The 25,912-nt window shown below is 44.9% G+C and overlaps 1 protein-coding gene across 1 annotated transcript; it reads right to left on the bottom strand.

Annotated features, from left to right (window-relative positions):
• Positions 1 to 167: 167 nt before the first annotated feature.
• On the bottom strand, positions 168 to 25,610 carry MFSD11 (major facilitator superfamily domain containing 11). Its single transcript, XM_008693807.2, has 13 exons — positions 24,834 to 25,610; positions 24,241 to 24,296; positions 22,586 to 22,693; positions 21,560 to 21,639; positions 21,345 to 21,441; positions 20,061 to 20,119; positions 19,418 to 19,562; positions 14,320 to 14,360; positions 7,842 to 7,907; positions 5,962 to 6,087; positions 2,525 to 2,699; positions 1,494 to 1,629; positions 168 to 806 (listed from the first exon to the last, which is right to left on the bottom strand). The coding sequence occupies exons 1-13, from the start codon at positions 24,927 to 24,929 to the stop codon at positions 642 to 644; spliced, it is 1,350 nt and encodes a 449-aa protein (XP_008692029.1). The 5' UTR covers positions 24,930 to 25,610; the 3' UTR covers positions 168 to 641.
• Positions 25,611 to 25,912: the final 302 nt, after the last annotated feature.

The raw sequence follows: 25,912 nt of genomic DNA on the forward strand, positions 1-25,912 counted from the left end.
TTAAGATGTGTTTTTGTTCATTCACATGTTAAGATTCATTTTTAAAACTTTGGACAATTTTTACCTCATTTTATAATAATTAGCTGCTCCTTGCTACGAATGACAAGGTAGGAAAACTTACAAAACAAAACATTTAAGGAGGAAGAAAGTGCAAATCTTTTCAAAGATTCCACTTCAGCATCTCACAATTTATTTACATGTCGTTCCCAGACACATATGCGGGGTGGGGAGAGGCTCCCTGTATTACATAGTGGCACACACCCCACACCCAGCAAGAACCTTCACCTGACATACGGCCTAGTGTTCTGAATCAGGGCAGCATCGTTCAACGAGAACAGGAGGGCGAAGAAGACATTTACATTCTGTAACATGATTATAAGGAACTCGAGACAGAGGAAATGAAAAACAACATTTCTGAACGATTATAATTGACAAAACAAGTTTCCCTTATTCTGCTTGTTTTAAATAGCTAATGTCTGTAAACTTGAACACCAGCCCTGGCAGATTGAGCGGGCTTAATTCTTTGACTTTCCTTCCTGAGCATCTCCGATGCTCTGCGGGAAGGACAGGCGGCGTCCTCAGCCGAGCCGTGGTCCCGCCGTGCCGCCTGCAGCTGCGCCCCACCTCCCAGGCGCCGCGGGTCAAATACTTCGGTAGTCGGAGCCCCGCGCCACGACGGCAGCGGCGGCCCACTCCACAGAGAAAAATGAAATGGTCCCAAAGAATCCAAATATCACCATGACCAGGAGTTGCCAGTGGAGGAGAAGGTAGTTACTGTAGAAAAATGCCACGGCTGCACAAATGGACTGAGAAGAAACAGAACCGGTCAGAAGATGCGACGAGCCCACCGCTCCCCAGCGAGCCCCGCCACCCTCAGCGCCGCCCAGATGGGACTTCATCAGCCACCAGCTCACACACGTGCACCGTAAACTCCCACTGAGAGCCGGCGACCGTCAGGCAAGCGGCGATCTGCTATTTAAAATAGTATTTTGTGGGGCACCTGGGTGGCTCAGTGCGTTGAGCATTCCACTTCGGCTCAGGTCATGATCCCGGGGTCCCGAGATCGAGCCCCACATCAGGCTCCCTGCTCGGAGGAGAGTCTGCTTCTCCCTCTGGCCCCCCCTCTTTTGTGTGCCCACCTGCTCTCTCTGTCTCAAACAGAATCTTTAAATAAATAAATTAAAGTATTTTGTGAGAAACTGAGTAATAAAATAACGTATACTCCAGGCCAGAAATGCGCTTGTCTATGTGACGAAGGGACTCCGGTATCTAAGGTGGGAAGCCTCTAACCTGAGCACTAAGACCAGAACGGAAAGTCTCTTACACAAGCGAGGGGGAGAAATCACAGCCCTCCCTGCTTCCTATGTCTGATCAGAAATACTTTAAAGGATGGCCCTGACTCTCATTTCACAACCATCAAGAAAACAGTGTTTAAGCACTTAAAAAAAAAGAGAGAGAGAGCCCACCTTAGCCCGGCCTGAAGGGGAGCTTACCTGCACAAACTTGAAGACTGCAAAGGCCGGTGCGCTGTCTTCAGAGTAGAGAAAGCCTAAGATACTCAGCAGCTGGGTATTGAAGCAGCTGTCCCCAAGGCCCAACAGGAAACTGCAGAAAATGGCGACTTCTTTGCTGCATATAAAGGAAAATGAATTTAGAAAGAGCACTCTTTTTTTTTTTTAAAGATTTTATTTATTTATTTGACAGAGAGAGAGAGGCAGCCAGACAGAGAGGGAACACAAGCAGGGCGAGTGGGAGAGGAAGAAGCAGGCTTCCCAGTGGAGCAGGGAGCCCGATGCGGGGCTCGATCCCAGGACTCTGGGATCACGCCCTGAGCCAAAGGCAGACGCTTAACAACTGAGCCACCTAGGCGCCCCTAGAAAGAGCACCCTTAACAGTATTTGTTAGAGCCCTTTCTAATGTAAAAGCAACTCTCCTACAAGAGCATTTCGCTTTCAAGTTGTAAACACTATGAAACAAGAAGAAATAAACACTGGACTCCACAAAGTAAGAATTTATGCTCAAACGCATTCACCTTCACAGTCCAAGCAAACTCTGGTCTATGAACTATCTGGGAGCAGACACTGGGTTTGGCAGGGCCACCCCTGGATGGTGGACCTGGACATAAATGTCTACATCTATAATGGATCTGAGTTGAGCGTAAGAAAGTAAGATCCTCAAAGCGGACGTAACCGACTGTGAATGAACCGGAGAGCCTACCCTTTCCTCACTGTTCTTCACTGCTCAGAAAGCAGACCTACAAAATCACATCGGATACTTACATGCTCTTTCATAGGTCAAGAAAAGCATTTAGTGGGCTGAAAGGTTAAAACAACAATTACAAAAATAACTTGGGATTCTCTATAAGCTCCTATTTAAAATAATTCTGGCTCCATCAACATTTGACAGATGACCTTATAAAGAGAACAGACTTTCAGAAAATGATTAACTGCTCCATTCTGAGTATCTAGCCACCCGTTACCTCCCACCCTTCCTTAACTTACTAGAAAAATGACAGTCACTATACCTGGATTTGATGTAAGCACTGCTATCAGTTCCTTCCACAGGAGCAATGGGGGCGTCCCCGGGCATGTTGAGAAATATCAAATAAAAAGCTATAAAATGCACCAGGATGCCCAGCAACACAACCGGATTTCTACCAAAACGATTATTCTTGCTCAGGAGACCAAAGAGGCTTCCACCTACAGAACCAATGAAGTAGAGAACAGAAAAACACAAGGCTAGATTAATAAATCAAAACTTGGGTTCTTTGAAAAAAATAGATAAAACAGATTAACAACTAATTTAATCAAGCAGAAAGCAAGCACAAATATTAAAAATAAAAAATAACCATTGAAACAGAAGAAATCTTAAAAATCAGAATAGACTTCTAGGTCAGTGGGGTAATAGGGAGTGGATTTAGCACCTGCTTAAAAAAAAAAGTACAAAAAACATGAAGCAATAATCTTGAAGACACGAGACATGAGACGACAAAGGTCAGTGATCTCCGAGACAGGAAGCAAAGGAGGGGAGCCCTGCTACTGCCCAGCTGCTGGTCTAGAGAGAGGCTTAGGCTGGGCTGCAGGGAGGGAGGGGGGGCGGGGGGGGGCCCACAGCCCCCCTGAGTGGAGGACACAGGGCTGAGAGTCTGGGGATACCTAGGTGGCTACAGAGTTCCAGAACAGGCTATCAGAAAGGAAAGCTGCAGAGAGAGACAATTCCAGAGATCTACAGAGGGTCCCTCTGAGTCTTCCCTAAGTGCTGATCAGCACATACTGTGAGTAACTAGCAGAGGCCCGAGAAAGAACCGTCCAAGAGGCTTACATGTATTAGATGTACTAGCGCCCCACCCTGGGCTGGGAATAGTGCCTCGTCCCCGCAGCCAGACAGGAAATCTTATGAGTCACAGGCACTGGGTGTGCACAGAAGGGTCTTCCCTCAAGAGCGAGGAATAATTAGCCCTCGTCTGAGCACTGCTCTGGTCCTGTCCAACAAAACTTAAAAGCAAGCCCTGAAAGAGTCATATTGTTTCCAAGTAAACGAACTGCAGCCAAGAACAAAGCTCAAGAATATTTATAAGAATACAAAGCCATCCAGCACCCCACAAGGTAAAGTTCACAAAGCCTGGTATCTCCGGCATGACCAGGCAAAGAAGCAGGAAAACAGCACCCATCATGAGGAGGAAAAGCAGCCAAATGTGGTTACCATATGACCCAGCAATTCCAGTGTTAGTTATGTACCCAAGGGAAATGAAAACATATATCCACACAATTAACTGTACACACACGTTCACAGCAGCATGAATTATAACGGCCAAAAAGTGGAAACAAACCAAATGTCCATGGAATGACAAATGGATAAATGAAATGTGATATATCCATACAATTAATTATCACCTAGTGATAAGAAAGGATGATGCCTGATACGTGCTAGAATGTGGAAGAACCTTGGAAACATTATGCTAAATGAAAGAAGCCAGACCCAAGAGACCACATATTCTGTGATTCCATTTATATGAAAAGTCTAGAATAAGCAAATCTATAGAGAAAGTACATTAGCAGTTACCTGGGGAAGGGCAATAAACATGTTCTAAAATTAGACTGTAGGGCTGACTCAAAACCCTGTGAATGTACTAAAAAATACTGACCCGTACACTGTAAGTGGGTTACATATATGGCACGTGAGTTATATTTCAATAAAGCTGTAGAAAACTAAAAAAAAAACCAGTACCATCATAGATATTAGAATGAGCAAAAACATTAAGACAATTACTCTAACTGTATTCCACACGTTCAAATACATATAAACACCCAGTACGGTTCCAGATGTGGGCAGCAAAGCAGGAAACAAAGCCACTGAAGTCTGCTCTCCCCATCGTGCTGACCACCGCCGGCCACTCTAAGGGTCGTATGGGTTTTTATTGCCTGTGCTCTTCCCCAAGCCAGAAGCTCCAGGTGGGCAGGGAGTCTCTTATTCATATAATGGATGTACTGTAAGTATCTGATGAACTGGAAAGTTCCTCCTATAGGACAATATTCAACACACAGCTCCAGGCATCAAACCAGCTTTGCTGACGGAGGGACACCTTGCAGGCGTTGTGCCGCGCACCGGGACGGGTATGGAAGTGTTCAATCACTACATCGTACACCTGAAACTAATATTATGCTGGAATTTGTATAAAAAAAGTTAAAAAAAAAAAAAAGGAATACCTAGTGTGGTACACTAAAAATACACATTGGTCTTTGCCTTGTCCATTCTCCATCCCACTTTCTGGCCCAGAGCTGCTCCTAGAACCTTGGGAATGTCCTCAGTGTCAGGCGTGTCTTCTGTTTGTTTTCTGTTACTCCCTTCTGACCACACCAGAGCTTATGCAAATGAGGTGATTCCTGAGGGGTTTTCAGGGTGGTCTAGCTAGCTTCAGGATGGGGGCTGGTTGCCAGACGGACCAAGACTTACTTAGAGGGTTGGAACCTTCAGCCCTGGCCCCCAGGCTCGGGGCAGGGGAGAGGGGTTGGAGATTGAGTGCAATCATCATTGGCAGTGATCTCATCAACCCTGCCTCTGTAATGAAATGTCTGTATAAACCCTTAAACGGCAGGTTTGGGAGAGCGACCCTGGTTGGCTGATGAACACATCCACATACTGGGAGGGTAATGTACCCTGACTCCACGGGGACAGAGGCTCCTGTGCTCGGGACCCTTCTGGTCTTTGCCCTACGTGCTGCTTCACCTGCCTGTTCACCTGTATCCTTTATAATAAGTATTAATAGTAAGTACAGCATTTTCCTGGGGGCTCATGGGAACCTCCAAACTCACAGCCACGTCAGACAGAAGGTAGCTTGGGGACCCGGGACTTACAAGGGGCATCTGAAGTGAGGGTGTCTTTGAGGGACTGAGCCCTTGGACGTGTGGAGTCTGACACAAACTCCAGAACTTAAAGAGTTAGAAGTGGATTGTCTTGCTGGACATCCAGCTTGTGTCAGGGATTCAGAAGACACTTTCCCTAAAATTTTTTTTTTTAAAGATTTTATTTATTTGACAGAGAGAGAGAGACAGCCAGTGAGAGAGAAACACAAGCAGAGGGAGTGGGAGAGGAAGAAGCAGGTTTCCCAGTGGAGCAGGGAGCCCGATGCGGGGCTTGATCCCAGGACTCTGGGATCACGCCCTGAGCCGAAGGCAGACGCTTAACGACTGAGCCACCCAGGTGCCCCACTTTCCCTAAGTATTTTAAGAGAAAAAGCTGGGAGAGACTATGTTTTCCTATTTATGGTTTTGATTGGGAATTGTATGGCAAACATCCCATGGTTATCTTAGAACGATGAGAATAAAAAAAACAAAGACATACCTGTCTGGGTAAAAATAAGCAAGGAAATTAAAATTCAAGGACAGAGAGGTGAAGTATACTTACAATATCTGTGATAACCACAACGAACTGATTTCATACAAAAACATTTTTTGAACCAACCTAAGATTTCTCCAATACCAATGAAAATGCCAGAAAGTCCAATGAGGCTTTTCTCTTCTGTTCCGAATTTATTTACAGCACCAATACACGTTCCATAGACACCAGAGAAGAACGTCAATTCCAAACCTTTAGGAAAAAAGCAGATTTAATTATACACTCACAACCTCCATTCCTGGTTTTTCTTCATGGCTGGTGATATTTGAGCTATACATACGTACACAACAGAATTCATTCAGCCTGACAGGTTACTCCCTGAAAGCAGAGCAGTTTTATGCTACGTAGCTGATGAAATGGAATTAACCACAAGATGGCAGTTGCCATGTATCTCAGACAAAAAGACAACTCAAATAAGCAAACTCTTTAACCCTTCTTTTAAAAACCGTCCTTCGGGCGCCTGGGTGGCTCAGTCAGTTGAGCATCTGAGTCTTGATTTCAGCTCAGGTCATGATCTCAGGATTGTGGGATCGAGCCCCGTGTTGGGCTCTGTGCTCAGCAGGGAGTCTGCTGGAGATTCTCTCTCTCTGCCCCTCCCCCTTGCTTGTGCACGTGTGCACAGGTACGCACACGCATGCACGCAAACACTCTCTCAAATAAAATAATCTTAAAAACAAATAAAATGATCCTCTGTGTGGAGATGGGATGGACAGAGGACGGTACACATGTAAGTCTGTAATAGTGATTTCTAAAGTGCTTGTTACCCTTATTAATAGCTCTCCAAGGTTAACAGGAATGTAAGTTTGGAAAACCCATGCATAATCCACCTTTGCTTAAAGACAAAATGTTTTCATTAAACTCTTTTTCCCAGAAAAAGAAGTTTTAAAAATTAGGGCTAAAAAATTAAGGTCAATCAGTAGAAGACCTCATTCCTTAATGCTACAAAAACTTAACAAATTTTAAAGATGTTTAACATTTATTCTATTTCTCAAAAAAAATGTTTATACCAATAAGGTAAATAAAGGCAAAAGTAATCACTGGCACATTATAACTTTTTTTTTTTAACATGATAGCACTTTTTTTTTTTTTTAAGATTTTATTTATTTCTCAGGGGAGGGGGGCGCGCACACAAGCATGAGCAGGGGAAGGGGCAGAGGGAGAACCCGATTCCCCACTGAGCCTGGAGCTAGACTCAGGGCTCAATCCCAGGACCCTGGGATCATGACCTGAGCTGAAGGCAGAACCACCCAGGCACCCTGACATGACAGCACTTTTTAAAAGGAAATAGATTCCCTCATCATTCTGAAGATCTGACAGTGCTCCAGCGACTCAGGTAAGCCACAGAGCTCATTCCATTTCAACAGAAAGTATATGAATCCGTACGAAGTCACAAGGACTTACTCAGGGTTATCTCCTGCAGAGCTCCATGCTGCCCTAAAATCACCGGCTGCAATGAACCATGCCGCCCAGGGTGCAACCCTTGTACAAAACCCTCCCACGCTGAATCGGGCCGGCCCTGTGATATGCTTTCACCAGTGAAATGCAGTCAAAGCAACACTGGGCCTAAGCCAGGCCTAAGCCTTCACAAAGTCTGGCTGTTTCCCCTTTTGCTCTTTTTGGAGGCCCTAAGCAATCTGGCCTTCCTGTTGGGTCAGAAGGAAGGGATCACTTGGGAGAGGGTCATGCAGCCACGGAGACTACTGTGAACAGAGACCCAGCCTTGCACTTGACCCCTTCAGACACGCAATGGAAACTACTGAGATGTTGTGGCCCCAGCTGCCTCTAACAGGACCCAGAAGAGATCTCAACTAAGACCATCAGGAGAATCATTCAGCCAAGCCCCACCACTGCACAGAGCTGTGAGAAAGAATCACACAGTGGTTGTTTTCAGTCCTCATTGTCATTATGCAGCCACCGAACACCCAAACCGCCATTAACCCCATTACCTGTATAAGCAGTTGTAACGCTAAGGAGCAGCATCTCCTTGGTGACACATAACTTAAGAGATTTTCCTGAAAGAAAACAATGTAAGACTGCTTAATTAGATTTTAATTACCCCAAATTCTCAAACATTTACTCAACCCAGACACCCCCTGTCAATAACACCAGTAGACAAATATAGTGGGACTGAGGTTAAGGATTCAGATGCTGAAGGGATGAGCTGAGTCTGCCCTGCAAATAAAACGTTTATTCCACCTGCTTCAATACATTCTACAGTGGTGTCTTCCCAACACACTCTCCAGCTTGAATCTAAAAAAACAACACGGAATGGAGAAAAGAAACAGGATCAAACCAAACGAGACTATGTCAACAGACCTGAGCAAAGGTTAGGCTAAGGGCGTCAATGGCTGGCACAGCGCTAACGTCCCGGGGGGAAGGAGCGAGCACAGAGCGGCTTGAAGACTGGATTCCAGATGACAATTGCCACCCAGGGAGCTTGCTGACCGCACAGAAGCTGCCACACCACTTCCTGCGGTTCTCAGTTCTCTGGATCTGGGGACTGAAGCTTTAGTTCTGCGTAATTGCTTAGGACTACTTTAAAGTGTGTTTTTATGCTGTTCAATGCGGTGGCAATCTGCAATGGAAAATGCATGTCTAAAAACTGCATATTTTAACTGTCTTTCTGAACCTGCTCACATTTCATAATTTAAGGCCACTGATCTAACCTAGTCCTAAATGAATAGTGGCTCCAGATTTTAGGTCTTACTCAACTGCTGACTACAAAAGTTACACAAGACACAAACGGTCTGTCCTGAATTTCGCCACAGGCAGAAAAGGATACTTTTTTCTCTTATCTCACTGAAACATAGTGAGAATAAATGCAGTAAGACATTTTCACCTTTTTCACGCATTTCCAGGAAAAAATATAGGATCAATATGAGGTTTAAAAAAGTATTTTTAATTAAAAAAAATGACATTAGCAAAGCATGTTTGTTTTTGAATAATCAGAAGATTAAACAAAAAGAAAATTTAAAACATAATCTGGAATGATACTATAACCGTGACTACATGTATGTCATTATACATTTGTCCAAGCACATAATACGTACACCACCAAGCGTGCACCCTCACGCAAACTGCGGACTCGGGGTGATGATGATGTGGGAATGCAGCAGGTGCGCCCGCCGTAACAGATGTGCCGCTCTGGCCGGGGACGCGGATGGTGTGGAAAGGCTGAGCATGGGGTGGGGGGGCATAAGAGAACTCTCCTCCTTTTGTTGTGAACCTAAACAGCTCTAATGGGGCGCCTCCCATGGCTCAGTCAGTTAAGTGTCTGCCTTCGGCTCGGGTCATGATCCCAGAGTCCTGGGATCGGGCCCCAAGTCGGGCTCCCTGCTCAGTGGTGAGTCTGCTTCTCCCTCTTCCTCTGCCCCTCCCCCTGCCCCTTCTCTCTCGCTCATTCCCTCTCTCAAAAAAATAAATTTAAAAAGTATCTAAAACGGCTCTAAAAAAATGAAGTCTATTAAAAACAACAACACAATATCATCTATTTACAGAAATAGACAAACCGATCCTAAAATTCATATGGAAATTCAAGGGGCCACCATAGCCAAAATAATCTTGAAAAAGAACAAAGTTGGAGGGTTCACACTTCCCAACTTCAAGTCTTGACAGTCATCAGCAGAGCGCGGTACCAGCATAAGGACAGACACATGCATCTAGAAATAAACACTCACATTTACAGTCAACTGATTTCGACAAGGGTGCCAACACAATTCAGTGGGGAAGAACAGTCTTTTCACCAGGACACCTAGGTGGCCACATGCAGAGGAATGAAGTTGGACTCCTACCTCACAACATACACAACAATGAACTCAGAATAGATTCCAGACCTAAATGTCAGAACTGAAACTATAAAAGTCTTAGAAGAAAACACAGGAGCAAATCTTTGTGACCCAGGGCTAGGCAAAACCTTAGGACACCAAAAACACATGCAAAAGACAACACGGATAAATCAGCCTTCCTCAAAAATTTAGAACTTTTGTGCTTTCAGAGATACCATCAAGAAAATGAAAAGTCAACCTAAGGAATGGGAGTAAATATCTGCAAATCATATGTAAGAGACTCTTATCTAAAATATACAAAGAATTTTTACAACACAGCAATAAAAAGACAACCCATAAAAAACGGGCAAAGGACCTGAGTGGACAGTTCTCCAGAGACGTGATGCAGATGACCCCATATGTGAAAATACGCCCCGAGTCCTTAGCCATTAGGGAAATGCTGTTCAAAACCATGAGACGCCACTTTACACCCGCGGGGACAGCTATCTTCAGAAAGACAGATAAGAACTCAAGGAAGTGGGGAAACTGGAACCTTCCCACACGGCTAGTGGGACCATAAAATGGTACAGCCACTCTGGAAAACATCTGTCCTCAGGTTAAACACGGCGACCACGGGACCCAGCAATCCTACGACTCCCAGGTATCTACACAGACACGTGCAGACGTACATTCACACAAAAACCCACACACGGATGTTCACAGCAGCATTATTCATGATGCCTACAAACAACCCCTTCTGCAGAACATGCTAGAACACGGATGAGCCTCAAAACCATGACCGTAAGTAAAACCAAAACCCTAAGTGAGAGAAACATGTCACGGAACAGCACTTACAGTACGATTCTATGTATACGAAATAATATCCAGGATAGGCAAATCTAGAGACAGAAAGCAGATTAATGGATGTCCAGGGTGAGGGATGGGGGTGGTGGGGAGGAAATGGGGAGTGAATGCTGATAGGTACAGAAATTCCTTCTGGGGTGAAGAATAGGTCCTATAACTGCCTGTGGTGATGGATGCCCAACCCCGTGAACGTACGGAAGGCCACTGAACTGTACACTTTAAATGGGTGATCGTACAGTGTGTGAATTATATTCAATAAACCTATTAAGACAAAAAATATCATCCAACAGCTTAATGGATCTCCTTACAGACTTTAAACAAATTTTAATAAAAACAAGTTTCATTGTATATACTATTTTAAAATTTGTTTTCACATAATACGCCAATATTTTCTAACATTCGAGCTCATTTTAATGGCTAGGATAATCTATTGTATACATGTACTGATGCCTTGTGAAGTATTTCAATTACTTTCAGTTACTCACTAATATAGACATCTTAGCCATTAAATCTTGACGAAAATTCTTAATTATTTCCTGAGGATAATCCTATTAGTGGAATTGTTGGGGTAAAGGAACAAACATTTCTAAGGCTTCTGATAACTTGCTGACAAATTGGCTCTTCAGAAAATCATACAAATATATATTCCTATGAGCAACGTGGTCTTATGCATATAAATACCTACTCCCCATAACACGGACAATTATTTTTTTATCTTTTGAAATTTGATGGAAACTTTCAAATCTGCATTTCCTATGCTTAGGCAGGTACCTTCCCTGCCATTTTAACGCTATTAGGTTGCTTTGACAGATGAAGTTCTACAGCTTAAGCAATGAAAGGGCACTCTTTTCCCTTACCGTCTGAGGGACCTGCTTAAAAGGCTGTTCTCCACCCAGTTTCTTCAATTACTTTTCTAGTTTGGTTTTTGCATTGAATCCACCTGGAATGCTAGGAGATATGGCATTTGAGTCTATTTTCCTACACACTCTACTCCCTAACTTTGCTCATTTAAGAGTCTCCTTTATTGTATTTATTGTATTGTGGACGTAGGCTTGATTCTAGAATCCAGTTCCACTGCTCTTTGTATTCCAAAGTGTTCAAATGAATTCACAATCATTTACTTTACTATTTATTAGAGCAAGTCCTTATCCTTTTCAAAAATTCTCTTGGCTATTCTCATTTATCCTTCCAGATGGACTTCACGATTATTTAAAGACAAAGAAATAAATTTTAAAAAATTTTCTAGAGGGGCGCCTGGGTGGCACAGCGGTTAAGCGTCTGCCTTCGGCTCAGGGCGTGATCCCAGCGATCTGGGATCGAGCCCCACATCAGGCTCTTCTGCTATGAGCCTGCTTCTTCCTCTCCCACTCCCCCTGCTTGTGTTCCCTCTCTCACTGGCTGTCTCTATCTCTATCGAATAAATAAATAAAATCTTTAAAAAAAATTTTTTTTCTAGAAACCCATTAAACATATACATTTGGTTGAGGAATGAAGTGCTTTTCAGATAAGCAGGAGCCGGGGCACCTGGGTGGCTCAGTCGTTAAGCGTCTGCCTTCGGCTCAGGTCATGATCCCAGGGTCCTGGGATCAAGCCCCGCATCAAGCCCCACATCTAGCCCCGCATCGAGTACCACATCGGGCTCCCTGCTCAGCGGGAGGCCTGCTTCTCCCTCTCCCACTCCCCCTGCTGGTGTTCCCTCTCTCGCTGTGTTTTTCTCTGTCCAATAAATAAATAAAATCTTTAAAAAAAAAAACAAAACAGATAAGCAGGAGCCTTTTCTGTACAACATGCGTCACAGCATCAACAGAGGGAAAGTGATGATTAAGAATAAAGGAAACGCAGCACCCCGCCTAAGACAGATTAAAGCTTGGACTGTCTTCTGCCTTCCTATCTTCTCTTTGGCTTCCTCGCTACCTCATTACCTCACGTTGCTCCCCAGGGCCCAGCACCAGCTCCGAAATCTGCCTACCACGTAGCATCTTACATGCCTTACCTTTTCGGCCGCTCCTTCTTTCCCCCCAAACTAGACAGCTCAACATCCTATTACTCCTGCAACCAACTAGTTCTGTTATGAAACTGTGCAGCCCCCATTGGGTTAGTGCCTCATTTTACAGAGAAGCTGAAGCAAGGTTTGTACATTGAGGAAGGACATCCTGAATCTGGTTACTATCAACAGGCACCCAGGGAGAGCAGGGGTTCAGTGATGGTGCAGGGAGGCTGCATCAAGCCTCACTGAGGCTGGAGGGACCATGTCATAAGCCTGGGGGTCATCAATCTTCCCTTTCCTTGACTCCAAGGCCCACCAAGTAAGCCAATGTGGCTTTCTAGGCCAAGAAGGGAACAAGAAGGGAGTATCTATGAAAGGGCTCACTCAAAAATATTAAACATCATCATAAATGGTTGAAATGAGGGGCGCCTGGGTGGCTCAGTTGGTTAAGTGATTGCCTTCTTCAGCTCAGGTCATGACCCCAGGGTGCTGAGATCAAGCCCCACATCGGGCTCTCTGCTCAGCGGGGAGCCTGTTTCTCCCTCTCCCTCTGCTGCTCCCCCTGCTTGTGCTCTCTCTCTAATAAATAAAATCTGAAAAAAAAAATAAATGGTTAAATTAAGATTTCTGTGGGTTTCTTTAGCTTGAATCCTTTCCCCTTTGGTCCCTCTGATCAATAATGGGAGTTGTGACAAACGAGTTTCTAGGCCTGCAAAGCTGAAAGCCGGACCTTTAACTATGATGACCTCCCATCTTGCTGGGGCACAGTCAGGCTACATCCTTTTTAATTATAGTGTATCATTAAGAATATGTTCCTGAAACATAAGAAATACATGTAATAAAAGCCTGACTAAATAGCCCTAATGATAACATACTATATATTTGAAACTCAGGCTACCACACCCATAAGTCTTTTCTAAAAAAGAGGACCCCAGGAATTCTTGGCTAGAAGTTGGGTGCTTTGTGTTATCTGACTCAGGCCATGGCTGATTAGATCAAGAATTTGCACCCTAGCCCAAGGCAACCTATAGGTTACCCACAAGCACAGAAGTGTATAAGGCCCAGGGGCCTAACTGAAACAACATGGCCCCAAAAAGGCTCCTCCCCACTAGACAGTGGTCAGATTCTCTCTCCTTGGGCGACAAAGAGGCTGAGGGAGCTATAGGCAGAAGCAAAGAACTGGCCCACATCAGGCCTTACAAGAACCGGAAGCCATGTTTGCTAGTTTCTGAAGGAACCACAAGATGGCCATTTTGGGATTCACTGGCTTTGCCTCTCACACAGTTGGGACTCGAATCCCAGCTCAGCAATATACTAGCTATTGGACCTTGGGCAAATACTTTCTCTAAGTCTCAATTCTCTCTTCCAACAAATAGAGAAAATGGTAGGTATGTGTTCTAGGATACTCACAGAGAGGTTGTGAGAATAACATAAAAATAAACACGCAGGGAGGTGTTACCAGGAAGAACCCTCCGCAGACAAGTCCAACTGTTCTTCCGAACTCGGTTCTGAGAAGATGGTGTGTGTGTCCTCACTGCCTTGTGTAAAGCACCAGTTCCTGAGCTCTCTGCACCTCCCTGTGCCTCCCTCGCACCACACCGGGCCGGGCAGTCAGGTTCGCGTGCATCCCACACACCCCTCAGTTACAGAGACACTGGCTGAAAAGACTACTGGACCTCAGAGCCACATACCTGGAAAAACGAAAACACTGGAAGATCGTCAATCCAAAGTTACCAGGGAAAGGGGGAAAGGCAAATGTTGTAGTTGTTCCCGAACAGCTCTTGCATTTCAGACACAGAAAATACTTACTGAACGCATCTACTGCTTTTCCCATAGTGCTCTGGGCAGATCTGAAAAAAAATAAAATGAAATATCAACGTGTTTTCCGCTAAAAGCAGAAAAGAGGAGAAAAATGGTATCACATTTTCATTGACGTTCGTCAAAGTGCCGTCCTCTCTAGGGTCTGGCAAACATTTCCATTGGCCGAGATGCTCCGCGCTCCAGGGTGTCCCTCTGGGACCCCACCCTTGCTTCAGAGAACACGCAGAAAGCACCACCCAGGTGACCCTTTAATAACAGCCGAACCCAATCCTCTCATACTACGTTGAAAGCACACATCCCCGCATGTCCTTCTCAGAAAGGGTACGTCAGACAGGACAGAAATCTCCACCCTTCTGTTCGCATACTGTAAAATCCACTTGTAAGAACTCAATTTCCCTCCACTCTGACTCCTTCAAAACGAAGTCGTGCCATGTGAAAACTCTGCAAAAGCAACACCAGCACCTGCGCCGCACAGCGGGGTGCAGGAGAAGCGAGGGGTCAAACACGCGGGCTTCAGAGTCTGCACTGTGCCTTGCCACTTATTCGTTTTACGGTTTTAGGCAGGTTACCTCATGCCTCCAGGTTTCACTTCCCCTTTTACAAAACAGGAGCATTACCACTTACCTGAAAGAATTTAATGAGACCATGTAGCTAAAGTATAGTTGTTCATTGTGATTATGGGAAAGACATTTTAAAAAGATTATGTTTCTTACTCTGCCGGGCAATAGGGTGATACCTACTCGTCCGCCATCTTTAAATAGTAACATTTACAAAAAAAAGAAAAAAAAGAGGAACCTCATGGAGATCTAGTTGACGTACATAAATGAATTAGTGACACAAAAAAGGGAGTCTGTTCTAACCAACAGGAAAAACCTTTTTTCCTCACCATAAGGACTCATGTCTTCCCTGGAAGGAAAATCTCTTCAGACTCCAAGTAACTGATCGTCTTCTTGTAGTTGGACAGGATCAGGTATAGGATTCTAGCATTTTACATTTCAAGCCCCAAACACGTAGGAACCGATCCATCCACCCTACAGACTATTAAAGTACAATCAAGCCAGTCAGCACTCAGGTGCAAGTCATTCCCCATTCAATTCAGTGAGGTATTAAAGGGAGCCATTTCTAATAGGATTCTAAAATAGGGCGATCCCCAGGTCCTGCAAGGGTGGAGGGGGCACAGTGAGATGACGTTCAATCTCTCTCAAACCCTCCAGTACCCTCCCATCTCATTCCTAGCTTACCCAAGGTCTCGACTTTGAAGGCTAGGAGAACATGCCACCCCAAAACTTGCGTTAGTATATTGATTATGTTGAGCTGTAGGCACTCAAAAAATAGCAAATATGGGTACAGGCTTTCTCTGAACTCCCCTCATCTGCCTAAAGACAGATCCTCCAAAAGGAACTCAACTGTTATAAATCGGCTCTGGGAGTTTCATCAGACAGGGAAGATTGGTTCTTGTCACAAGAGAGCCCAGACATCAAAATATGTCCCAAACCATCCTATCTCCCATCTACTCTTCTAAGGGTCCGTTCATCTTTCCAAACAATCATTTAGTCTCCTGTAAGAGGCCTACATCCCTCCTCCCCTTCCCCTATTTAGACAGTATATGAAGCCTAAATTCTAAGCCATCCTGGGGATTACTCATTTTCCCCTGGGTTTCCTTCATGTATACATGAGACATACGTGTTAATAAATTTGATTGCTTTTTTTTCCTTGTTAATCTTTATCATAGGGGTCTCAACTAAGAACACAGGAGAGTGAAGGGAAAATTATTTTTCATCCCCTACTACTTATATGTTACCTTCTCAGCCTTCCCTGGCAACCCCATCTGTAATTTTACGTATACAGTATACGTTACATATAAATAACTATTATAATATCAAGTTGCAAGCCAGCCCCCCACCTCCAGCCCACATTTCTGTACCTTGCTCTCCTTTAGACCTCTCCTATTCTAATATCAGATGGCTAAAAGGTACAGAATTCTTTTGGGGGGTAATAAAAATGCTCTAGCATTGGTTGTGGCGATGGACACACACTTCTGTGAACACCCTGAAAGTCACTGAATTGTACACTTCTATTTTTTTTTTTTTTGAGAGAGAGAGAGTATGAGCATGAGTGGGGGGAGAGGGAGAAAAAAATCTTAAGCAGGTTATATGCCCAGCACAGAGCCCGATGTGAGGCTCAATCTCAGAATCCTGAGACCATGACCTGAGCCAAAATCAAGACTGAGACACTTAACCAACAGAGCCACCCAGGTGCCTCTGAACTGTACACTTTCAATGGGTAAACTGTACAGCATGTGAATTATACCTCAATAAAAACTGTTTTAAAAAAATGCCTATTTCTCTTCTCTCTCACCCACTAGAAAGCTCCATGAGTGCACGAACACCTGTGTGTTCAACGAAACACTCTCCAAACAATGCCTGGAACAGACACTCAAATATAGACCGAAGGGAGGGAGGCCAGAGAGACAACTGCCAATGAAGAAATTCTTAGAGATCGCCCAGCTCGCGGGGCCTCACACATGCAAATTACGCACACGGGGACCACTGAGGTAGGGCGCTGAGCTGCCTTCTCGCATCCTCAAATCATCTTCTGTAACGCCTTCAGTGGAATCCCTTAAAACTAGATCCTACTCTTTCCTTCAACGGCTTTTTTTTGAGGGGGGGGTGGGGGCAGGGGGAGAGCGAGAATCTCAAGCAGACACCTCTGCCAACCCCCCCAGCCCCGTGCCGAGAGCACAGCCCGACACTGGGCTCGATCTTAGGGCCCTGAGATCATGACCTGAGCCCAAACTCCAGAGTCAGATGCTCAACTGACTAAGCCAGCCAGGCGCCTCCCCTCAGTGGCTTCTAACCCCACCGAGCACGGAACCTGCGCTCCTGGCACAGCTCCCAGAATCGACTCCCTGCTACTGCAGACACACCCACTCCACTCCCTCCCTGCGCCGAGTCCCACGGGCCTCCCTGCAGCCCTGGCACCCACCGCACCCCTTCCCACCACCTGGCCTTGGCAGTGGCCATCAGCCCATCTTCCCTCCTCACCAGTCAGGCCTCGGGGAGCCACTCGGCCCTTCATCACCTCCCCCTTTCGCTGCCTTCCTAGCACTTACTTTGCGGTTTCACACGAGTATTGTCTACACCCCCTCTAAAATTAAGTCGCAGAAGAACAGGGACTCGTCTGTCTTGTTCACTGCTGTACACCCCTCAGGTTTAGAAGGGGGCTGGCACAGAGTCTGTGCTACTTATAGAATAAAGACAAGGAAGCTTCGAGTTTGGGAGACAATTCAGGGAGAGAAAATGCTAAAAGGACTGAGTAATACTCCTCAGCACTGCACCTTATCAGTTATACAAGCCCGTCTATCCACGGAGTACCTTGAAAACAGGATGGGCTGTATTTATCGCACAGCACCAACATCTGACATTTGCTAAATGGACAGGTGTTTTAATTTTTGCTGAATCTGTGGTATTCATCCTCACAGAATCCTTCTCCAGGGGCGCCTGGGTGGCTCAGTCATTAAGCGTCTGCCTTCGGCTGAGGGCGTGATCCCGGCGTTCTGGGATCGAGCCCCACATCAGGCTCCTCTGCTGGGAGCCTGCTTCTTCCTCTCCCACTCCCCCTGCTTGTGTTCCTTCTCTCACTGCCTCTCTCTCTCTGTCAAATACATAAATAAAATCTTTAAAAAAAAAAAAGAATCCTTCTCCAATATGTTTATGATTAAAAATATATACGCATAGTTGATGTTATATATACGCATTACAGATACACAAACGCATACATACATATTCAAATCAGACGTAACACCTCTCTCTTTTGCTTTAAACAAACTTAGTGAAATTTTGAATGCTTAATGATCCTCTGGAGAATTTTAGGCCTTTTTGGGATAAACAAGGCAGCACAGAATGCTCAGTGCCAACATTTTAACAATAGATAAAAAGCTATACGTAACCTTCACGTTTGACTGTTCGAGAAGCCAAACAGAACAAGACTGGTAAAGATTTCTCATTTCCCTTCCCTCAAACCTGGATAATACCTGCAGGGAAATTGTCTGTGATGTTTTAGTGTTACTTCTAAATGAAACAGGCTAAAGGTAATTTACAGTTTTTAGAAAAACACAGGACGATACACTTGTTTCCCCATTTGGACTCCTCTGGGGAAGAGCACGCGTGTCGGTTAGTGCAAAAACCCAGCTCTGTGCGCAGGAGCACGGGTGTGACTGAGGATCATCGAGGACGACTGCTGATGGCCTTGCCACTCACATGCGCCACAGGAACGGGAAAATTTTAGGGTTGGGTCAGAGAAATCCTAACGGAGGGCAGAGACTGTCTTCTACTTAACTTTGTAAGCCCGCATCGTGGTACACTAAAACACAGGGGATGCCAGCTGAACTGAAAGAGGAAATCGAGGCCCAGAGAAATAAAGGGATTATGGCTACTATCCGGGGTCATACAACTTGTCAGCCACAACCTGGGATTAGACTCAAATCCCCTGTAAACTTTCCCCTGCCTCTCCTTTCCTTTCCCTTCTTCCTCCCCACTGCTCTCCAATCGGAAGAGATTGGCTTTAAAACCTTTCCCTTGGGGCGCCTGGCTGGCTCAGTCAGTAAAGCCTGCAACCTTTTTTTTAAAGATTTTATTTGAGAGAGAGAGAGAAAGAGAGAGAACGCACGCCATGTGCGGGTGCACGCGTGCAGGTGCAAGCACGTGTGGCTGAGGGAGGCAGGCAGAGGGAGAGGGAGAGAATCTTCAGCAGACTCCCTGCTCCCTGCTGAGTGCAGAGCCCAAGGTGGGGCTCAATCCCATGACCCTGAGATCATGACCTGAACTGAGATGGAGAGTTGGATGCTTAACTGACTGAGCCACCCAGGTGCCCTGAGCTTGCGACTCTTGATTTCAGGGCTGTGAGTCTGAGCCCCACGTTGGGTGTGGAACCTACTTTAAATAAATAAATAAACACAAATAAAACTTCTTCCTCCTGTCTGCGCAACGCTGGATCTCAGTTAGGGCTCTGCAAAGGTTGGAAATCTCTAAACCACATCCCCACAAAATACATTTTCAAATAAAAAGGAACATTGCCAACTTCTTACTCGTTGACTTCCAGGTCCTGGTCATCAGAAGACTCATCTTCTCCCAGGACATTTTCAGAATCTGGTTGCCGAATGAGAAAGAAAAGAACTGTCCCCACAAGGCTAATCACTGTCAGGGCAATAAACACCGTTCTTCGGTCACTCTCTAGAGAAAAGAAAGAAGAAGGCAGATAGCACTGGCCACGCAAACAATTCGAATTAGTGTTATGTTCAGAAGTTGTTTAAAACCATCCAGACATTTCCTTGTTAAATATTTACTGCATTCGTGAAAATCTCAAACAAGAAACTCAGTAGAATACCTCCACCTTTGTCTTTCAGTTAAAGAAATAAGCCAAAAGAAAAAATGCACAAGAAACTTTAAAGGAAGCACACAGACAAAATGAGGGCTCAAAAGTCTAACCAGTGACTAGTATGCTCACACATAGCATAACCTTCTCCTATACCTTGAGCTGCTGCTCAAAGCATAGCCATAAACTAAAATCTTAGCTTAATAAGGAAAAAAGTGGCTAAAGACTAAAATCTGAGAGGACTTAAGGCAGCAAGGTTCATGAGAACAATCTGAACAGAGCAATAATAGATATTTTTATGAAACTATTATTATTCTTTGAACACGTGTGAATAAAGCAAAGTGAAGAGCACCAACCTGATATCTGAGTTTTCCCTTGCCAAGCAAAATATATGTAGAGATTTCCGAAGAACAAGCTGGGGGAGGAAAAGGGAGGACAGGATGTTGAGGATTTATTTCCATATTTATGGTTTTAGAGCAGTTTTTCCATTATTTGTTTAAAAGAAAGAGAGAGAAAAAGAGATTTCTAAAGCTTATATAATTTTAAAAGTATCTACCTGCCCTAGGTCATTTAAAAGTATCGACTCCACCCTGACTCTTTCTGAAAAACTAACTGACACAGATGGAATTCAATCTCCTTCCACGTGGCAGTGACCTGACTCAGAACCAAGACTTGACTCTCTTTGAAACATGTGACTTATTGGGACTCTGGAAACGACTACTGGGAAACAAGCTTATGCTACTTCTGAAATTCTGTATTTCAAAGGATCTATGGGTGGGGGGTAATCCATGATTCAGTTACCTGCATCTAATGCATCTAATACTCTAGCACCCTTTCCCAGAGAAGGAGTCACTCGCCTACACTCTGGTATCTTAATATACACCCCCTTACAGCTACACATCTGCATTTAGGAAGACTTCTCAACACCACAACTTTAGGCAATACCCACAAGGGTAAATTCTCAGGACAGATTCCACGACAGAATGACCCCTTTTGTTTTTTACTTAGGAAACATATAACATGCTGTATCATTCAGCACTGACATAATTAGTCTCACTTAAAAAAAATTTTTTTTAATTCACTTATTTTTAAGTAATCTCTACACCCAACGTGTGGCTCAAACTCACAACCCTGAGATCAAGAGTCACACGCTCCCCGGACTGAACCAGCCAGGCACCTCTCACTTTTGAATTTTAATATATTCATTAATAGCTATCAGGTGCAGCTCAGTGGGAAGGATGTGGTCTTTGGAATCCAGATAAGGATGGTTTAAATCAGATCAGTTACTTCACTTTTAAGCCTCTGTTTTCTCATCTGTAGAACACAGATAATACCTTCTGGTCTCATGAGGGGCTAAGGATTACTGAGATGTAGTAACGAAGCCAACAGTCCCTGCCTGAAATATAGCAGGTGCTAAATACATTATGGTTAACACGATTTTCTCTTTACTAATCACGAGTCCCAATGAGGCAGGTCCATGCATTTCACGCAATTCTATCAAACGTTAAATCCGCACCACATGGAGCTAGGAACTCAAGCCGAAGAACACAGAAGATCGGAATTTTCAACACAACAAAGATCTAAAAAAATGGTGTGACAAAAGAATTAAAGGAAAGACTGAGCTCCAGAAGGATCATTACCTAGATTGTAAGAGTGCCCAGAAAATTCCACTGTTTCTCCCAATAGTGTGCTCATCTGAGTTTATTGTCAGGCAATTTCCTTGTGCTGTCCAAAGCACTGAAATTCAAACCAAAAGTTTGTCAAGGGAATGAAATCACTTGGCTTCACACACGAAACACATGATACTCTTAAATAAATCCCAGAAGACAGAGAAAATAAACAGCAAGACGCTTACCGGCAGCTGCAATTCCAATGAACACAGAGGCCGTGTAGAAGGACCACGGGAGAGGCTGGATAAAAACGGCAATGTACATGCTAAAATGTAACAGGTCAACGCATTACGGTCAAACAGCACCTCATACAGGAGGCCGATCATGCCTTCTAGGGATCGGTTCTGAGGACTCTCTTTTTTAAAAAGTGAACCTGTAAAGGACTTCTCCAGCGTTGGAAAAAAAGGGACAAATGTGACCTACTCATTTATTTACTATTTCGAATTTGTAAGATCGGACATTGAATGAGGGTTTATAATTGGCCTTTGCCAATAGCTCAGCACATGCTGGGATGGTAGTTCTACAACCCAGAAAAAAACCTTAGTTATCTCGGTTGAATTCCTGTTAATCAACTTGATCTAAGATAAGATTACTTCACAGGAAGTTCTTTTCAACTCCCACAGAGAGATCTGGGGTACTGTTTTTATGTATAGTAAGATGAAAGCGTGTATATGCACACACGCCGTCACGTTAAAACAACATGATGGGCGCCTGGGTGGCACAGTCGTTAAGCGTCTGCCTTCGGCTCAGGGCGTGAGCCCGGCGTTCTGGGATCGAGCCCCACATCAGGCTCCTCCGCTGGGAGCCTGTTTCTTCCTCTCCCACTCCCCCTGCTGTGTTCCCTCTCTCGCTGGCTGTCTCTATCTCTGTCACATAAATAAATAAAATCTTTAAAAAATAAATAAATAAATAAATAAATAAATAAAAATAAAACAACATGATATCCCAGGACGTCAAGGAGAGAACCAAATCCCTAAAATACTGCCTGTATTCTAGTCAGTCCAAGTTGGCAAAAACCTTTTTTTTTTTTTTTTTTTTAAAGTAATCTCTGCACCCAATGTGGGGCTTGAACCTACAACCTGGAGATCGAGTGTCACATGCCCTTCCAACTGAGCCAGCCACACACCCCCAAGTCAGCAATTTCTTGTTACTGGATGCTTGAAAGGTGCCGAGGGTGTTTGGATTAAATGAAAGAAAACCACACTACTCACCTGTAAAATAAACCACTTGCAAACATAGAGAGCTGAGGACCTATAATGGCAACCACTGACGGTGTAATCAAGTTTGAAGCGGAGAACACTCCATAAATAATTGCCATGCTGTACACATAACAACACAGAGAAGGAAAAAACAAAACTCTTGAATCACGGTCTCAAAAATGCATTTTTTCAAATCTACTTAGAGTCTATAGATTTTCGGGGGCACAAACGTTAATTTCTTCAGCTGGAATTAATAATAATCCTATCATTAAACTGAATCCTACAGTGAGGTTTTCACTTACACAAAATCTTGACGTCTCGTCAAATTTCCCTTTGAATCAGCTTGCCTTGGACAATACGCCTTTAACGGACTGGTAAATTATAACAACAGCTAACATACAACACGTAACAGACACTGAGCCAAGCGTTTTATATGTTTTCCTTATTAAATCTGACAGCTCTATAAAGATAGTAGTATTATCCTCACTCCACAGAAAAGAAAACTGAGATGCAGAGTGGTTAAGTTACTTGCCGAAAGTCCAGCTAAATAGCCGGTGAGTGGTGGAGCCAGAATCCCATTCCTGGGAATCTCACTCCAGAGGCCCTCGTCAACCAGTCTGCTCTACAAACTTAGTTAACAACTCCTGGCAACTGCATGAAATTTCACTGTTACAAATAATAAGCAGAGTTCTCAGTTGCTTAAACCAGAGTTGATTTAACTCAATCTAATGGTCTCACTTGAACATTATTCAGCCACTATAGACCCAGCCCTAGTACATACGCCTTGCGGCAAAGTGTGACTAAAACCATTTTGAGGGTCCTGAATTCATTTACTAGACGCTACTTACAAACCCAAAGTAAATTATTCTTTGGCTTTTGTGATCCTCTCAAACAGTAAACGTTCTCTGGAATTGGAAGACAAAGCTCTAGTGAAAAATGTGGTATTGCTAGTCATGTAAAAAGATGGACATTAGCACCCCTTTATTCTCAAATATATATAAGATCAGGTTTAGGATAGGTAAGAACTAAATAAGAAGAGTTGTGGGGGAAGAGGGGGGCTGTTGGTCAGCATCTAAGAGTTCACCACAGAGAAATTAAGAAACCCGTGTGTTTACATCCATGCGTGCACTACACTCCCAGCTTCAATCACAATGTACTAGTGACTCATGAAGGTCTTTGCACTTTATTTTCTCTGTAAAAGTGGGACTAAACACCTTAACAAAAACCTAAAAGCTCCTGATGACACTATGCTGAACATTATCAAATTACAAAAACAGGAGGACCGAATGTTTCAAGAATCACATAAAACATCCTCTGTTTAGGATTGAGAAGATGTAATGATGACAATATTTGAGTGTTTATTAAATGCCAGGCACTGTGCCAAGAGCTTTACACGCATCATCAGAGCAAGGAAACTGGGCTCGTAGAAGTAACTTGCCTAACATAACGCAGCGTTAAGTCATGAAACCAGGATTTCAAACCCAGTATTTAATTCTACATGAAACCTAAACTCATCACCTTTATTCTATTATGTTCTCCCAAACAGACCAGATACAGAGAAAATGCAACCACTACTAATTCAATCACAGTATTATTGCCGGAGATTCTGGTAAGATTTAGGGAACCACTGTAACATAGGGAGTAAAACCAATCATACGGTACAATACCTGGTATATCCACTGCCATGAAAATCTGTGCTATTTAAGCTCCTGATGACAGTTTGCTGCATGGAAGATAAAGCTAATTAATGAAAACATTTCTCAGTTTCCCTCCCCATCCCCACCAAAGTTTGTCTCCAAGAACTGAGAATGAAGCACCTGGTAAAGTAGAATTCAAGACACTCAGTACTTCATATTAAAAATCAACTATGAGACAAGAAAAAGGACTACAGAACAGGAAAAGGCAAACCGATGACAGGGAAAGGGGGAAAGATCAGCTGTAGCTATGCCTTGGGGTTCTTTTCTCCTCAATTCTCCCAGTACTAATGGAGACCTTAATACAGACAACAAATAACAGGTCACATACAAACCCCAAGTCAAATCAGAGGAAGAGGCAGTAGTTTAACTCCCCATCCCGATAAAATATTAATAAGAAACATCTGACACACGAAATTAAACTGAGGCATAAAAAACGAGGAAGGTGGGTGGGAAAATACAAGGTGCAACTTAAGCGCGCTGTTAGGCACAATTACTGTTTATTATCATTTTTGGAATCGGTTACGAGAGGCACTTCAAAGGAGGGAGAACAGATCCCGACTCACCGCCACATTTCCACAAGTTTGAAAGGCGGTGAACATAAACATAAAGGCAACTCCTAAAATAATAATGTTGAAAAGCTTTTTAGATTCCGGGGACATTGTGGCTCAACTCTGCCGGCGGTCAGCAGCGGCCCAGGGCGGTCAGCTCTCCTCGGGGCGAACCCACTGACAATCCTGGGGAAGGAAATGAGATGGTGAGAAGAGGTGGCAGATCCAGGAGCAAGGCTGCCAAGCTGTCAACTTCCAGTTCTTGGATCAGAATCGCGGGCCGAGAGTGAGGTTCTCCCCACAGGCAGTTAGAACATTCCCAGGGTCCGATCCGAGCGGGGAAGGGCCCGACACCCGGAAAAGCGCCAATAACGTCGTGGCTTCAGGTTGAGGGGCCCGCGAGGGGGATTAGGGGCCAAGGCCGAGGTGCAGCGGCCGCCGCGGCCCCGCCCGCCGGGCCCTGACTCACCGCGGGTCAGGCGACCGGGTCACCTGACCGCAGGCTCGGCGCCGGCCGCTCGACCCGCTGGGAAATGTAGTCCTGCGTGGCCCGAGACGCGCAAGCGCCTTGAGGAGGGGAGCGGCGCGGAGTCCGCGCGCCCCAGCGAAGGAGGGGCTACAAAGCGGAACCCAGCGTAGAAATCGGGAACTGCGGGAGAGAGCCCGGAAACGTCGTAGCGGGGCCTGAGAAGGCTGGAGACCGCGGGGCAAACGGGGGTGGGGGAGGAGTATCCCCTCTGATAGAAGCGGGAACGTTCTGCTGAGGTCCGAGCAAAAAAGCTGCGTGGAGCTCGAATATTGGCACGAAAAGAAGGCGGGGCCTGGAAGGGGAGCGCTTCCTGTTCCTCCTGCGGGAGAGAACCCGTACGGCATCGCTACCGGAAAGAGCGTTTCGCGGGCTTTCCAACTGCCCTCAAATTCCGCTCCCCCCTCCCAGCAACAGTGACTCCGCGCATTTTGGCCCGCCCGCCGGGCTCTGCGCAGGCGCGTCGGACAGGGGCGGGGCGCGTGGCCGCGGCGTTGCGGGGCGGGGAGGGGCGAGCCAATCAGGGGATTCATTTCCGGGTGGCGCGGGCGCCATTTTGTGAGGAGGG

The sequence above is a fragment of the Ursus maritimus genome, unplaced genomic scaffold, assembly GCF_017311325.1.
Source record: "Ursus maritimus isolate PB19 unplaced genomic scaffold, ASM1731132v1 scaffold_24, whole genome shotgun sequence".
NCBI classification, from domain to species: Eukaryota; Metazoa; Chordata; class Mammalia; order Carnivora; family Ursidae; genus Ursus; species Ursus maritimus.

Bases quoted from the DNA above. Each gene is read 5' to 3' on its own strand.
- MFSD11 (XM_008693807.2), bottom strand. From the start codon at position 24,929: ATGTCCCCGGAATCTAAAAAGCTTTTCAACATTATTATTTTAGGAGTT. The intron at 21,442-21,559 runs GTAAGCGTCTTG...TTTGAATTTCAG, and splicing joins CATTGGAATTGCAGCTGCCG to TGCTTTGGACAGCACAAGGA. The intron at 6,088-7,841 runs GTAATGGGGTTA...TTTTTCCTAAAG, and splicing joins CGTTACAACTGCTTATACAG to GTTTGGAATTGACGTTCTTC.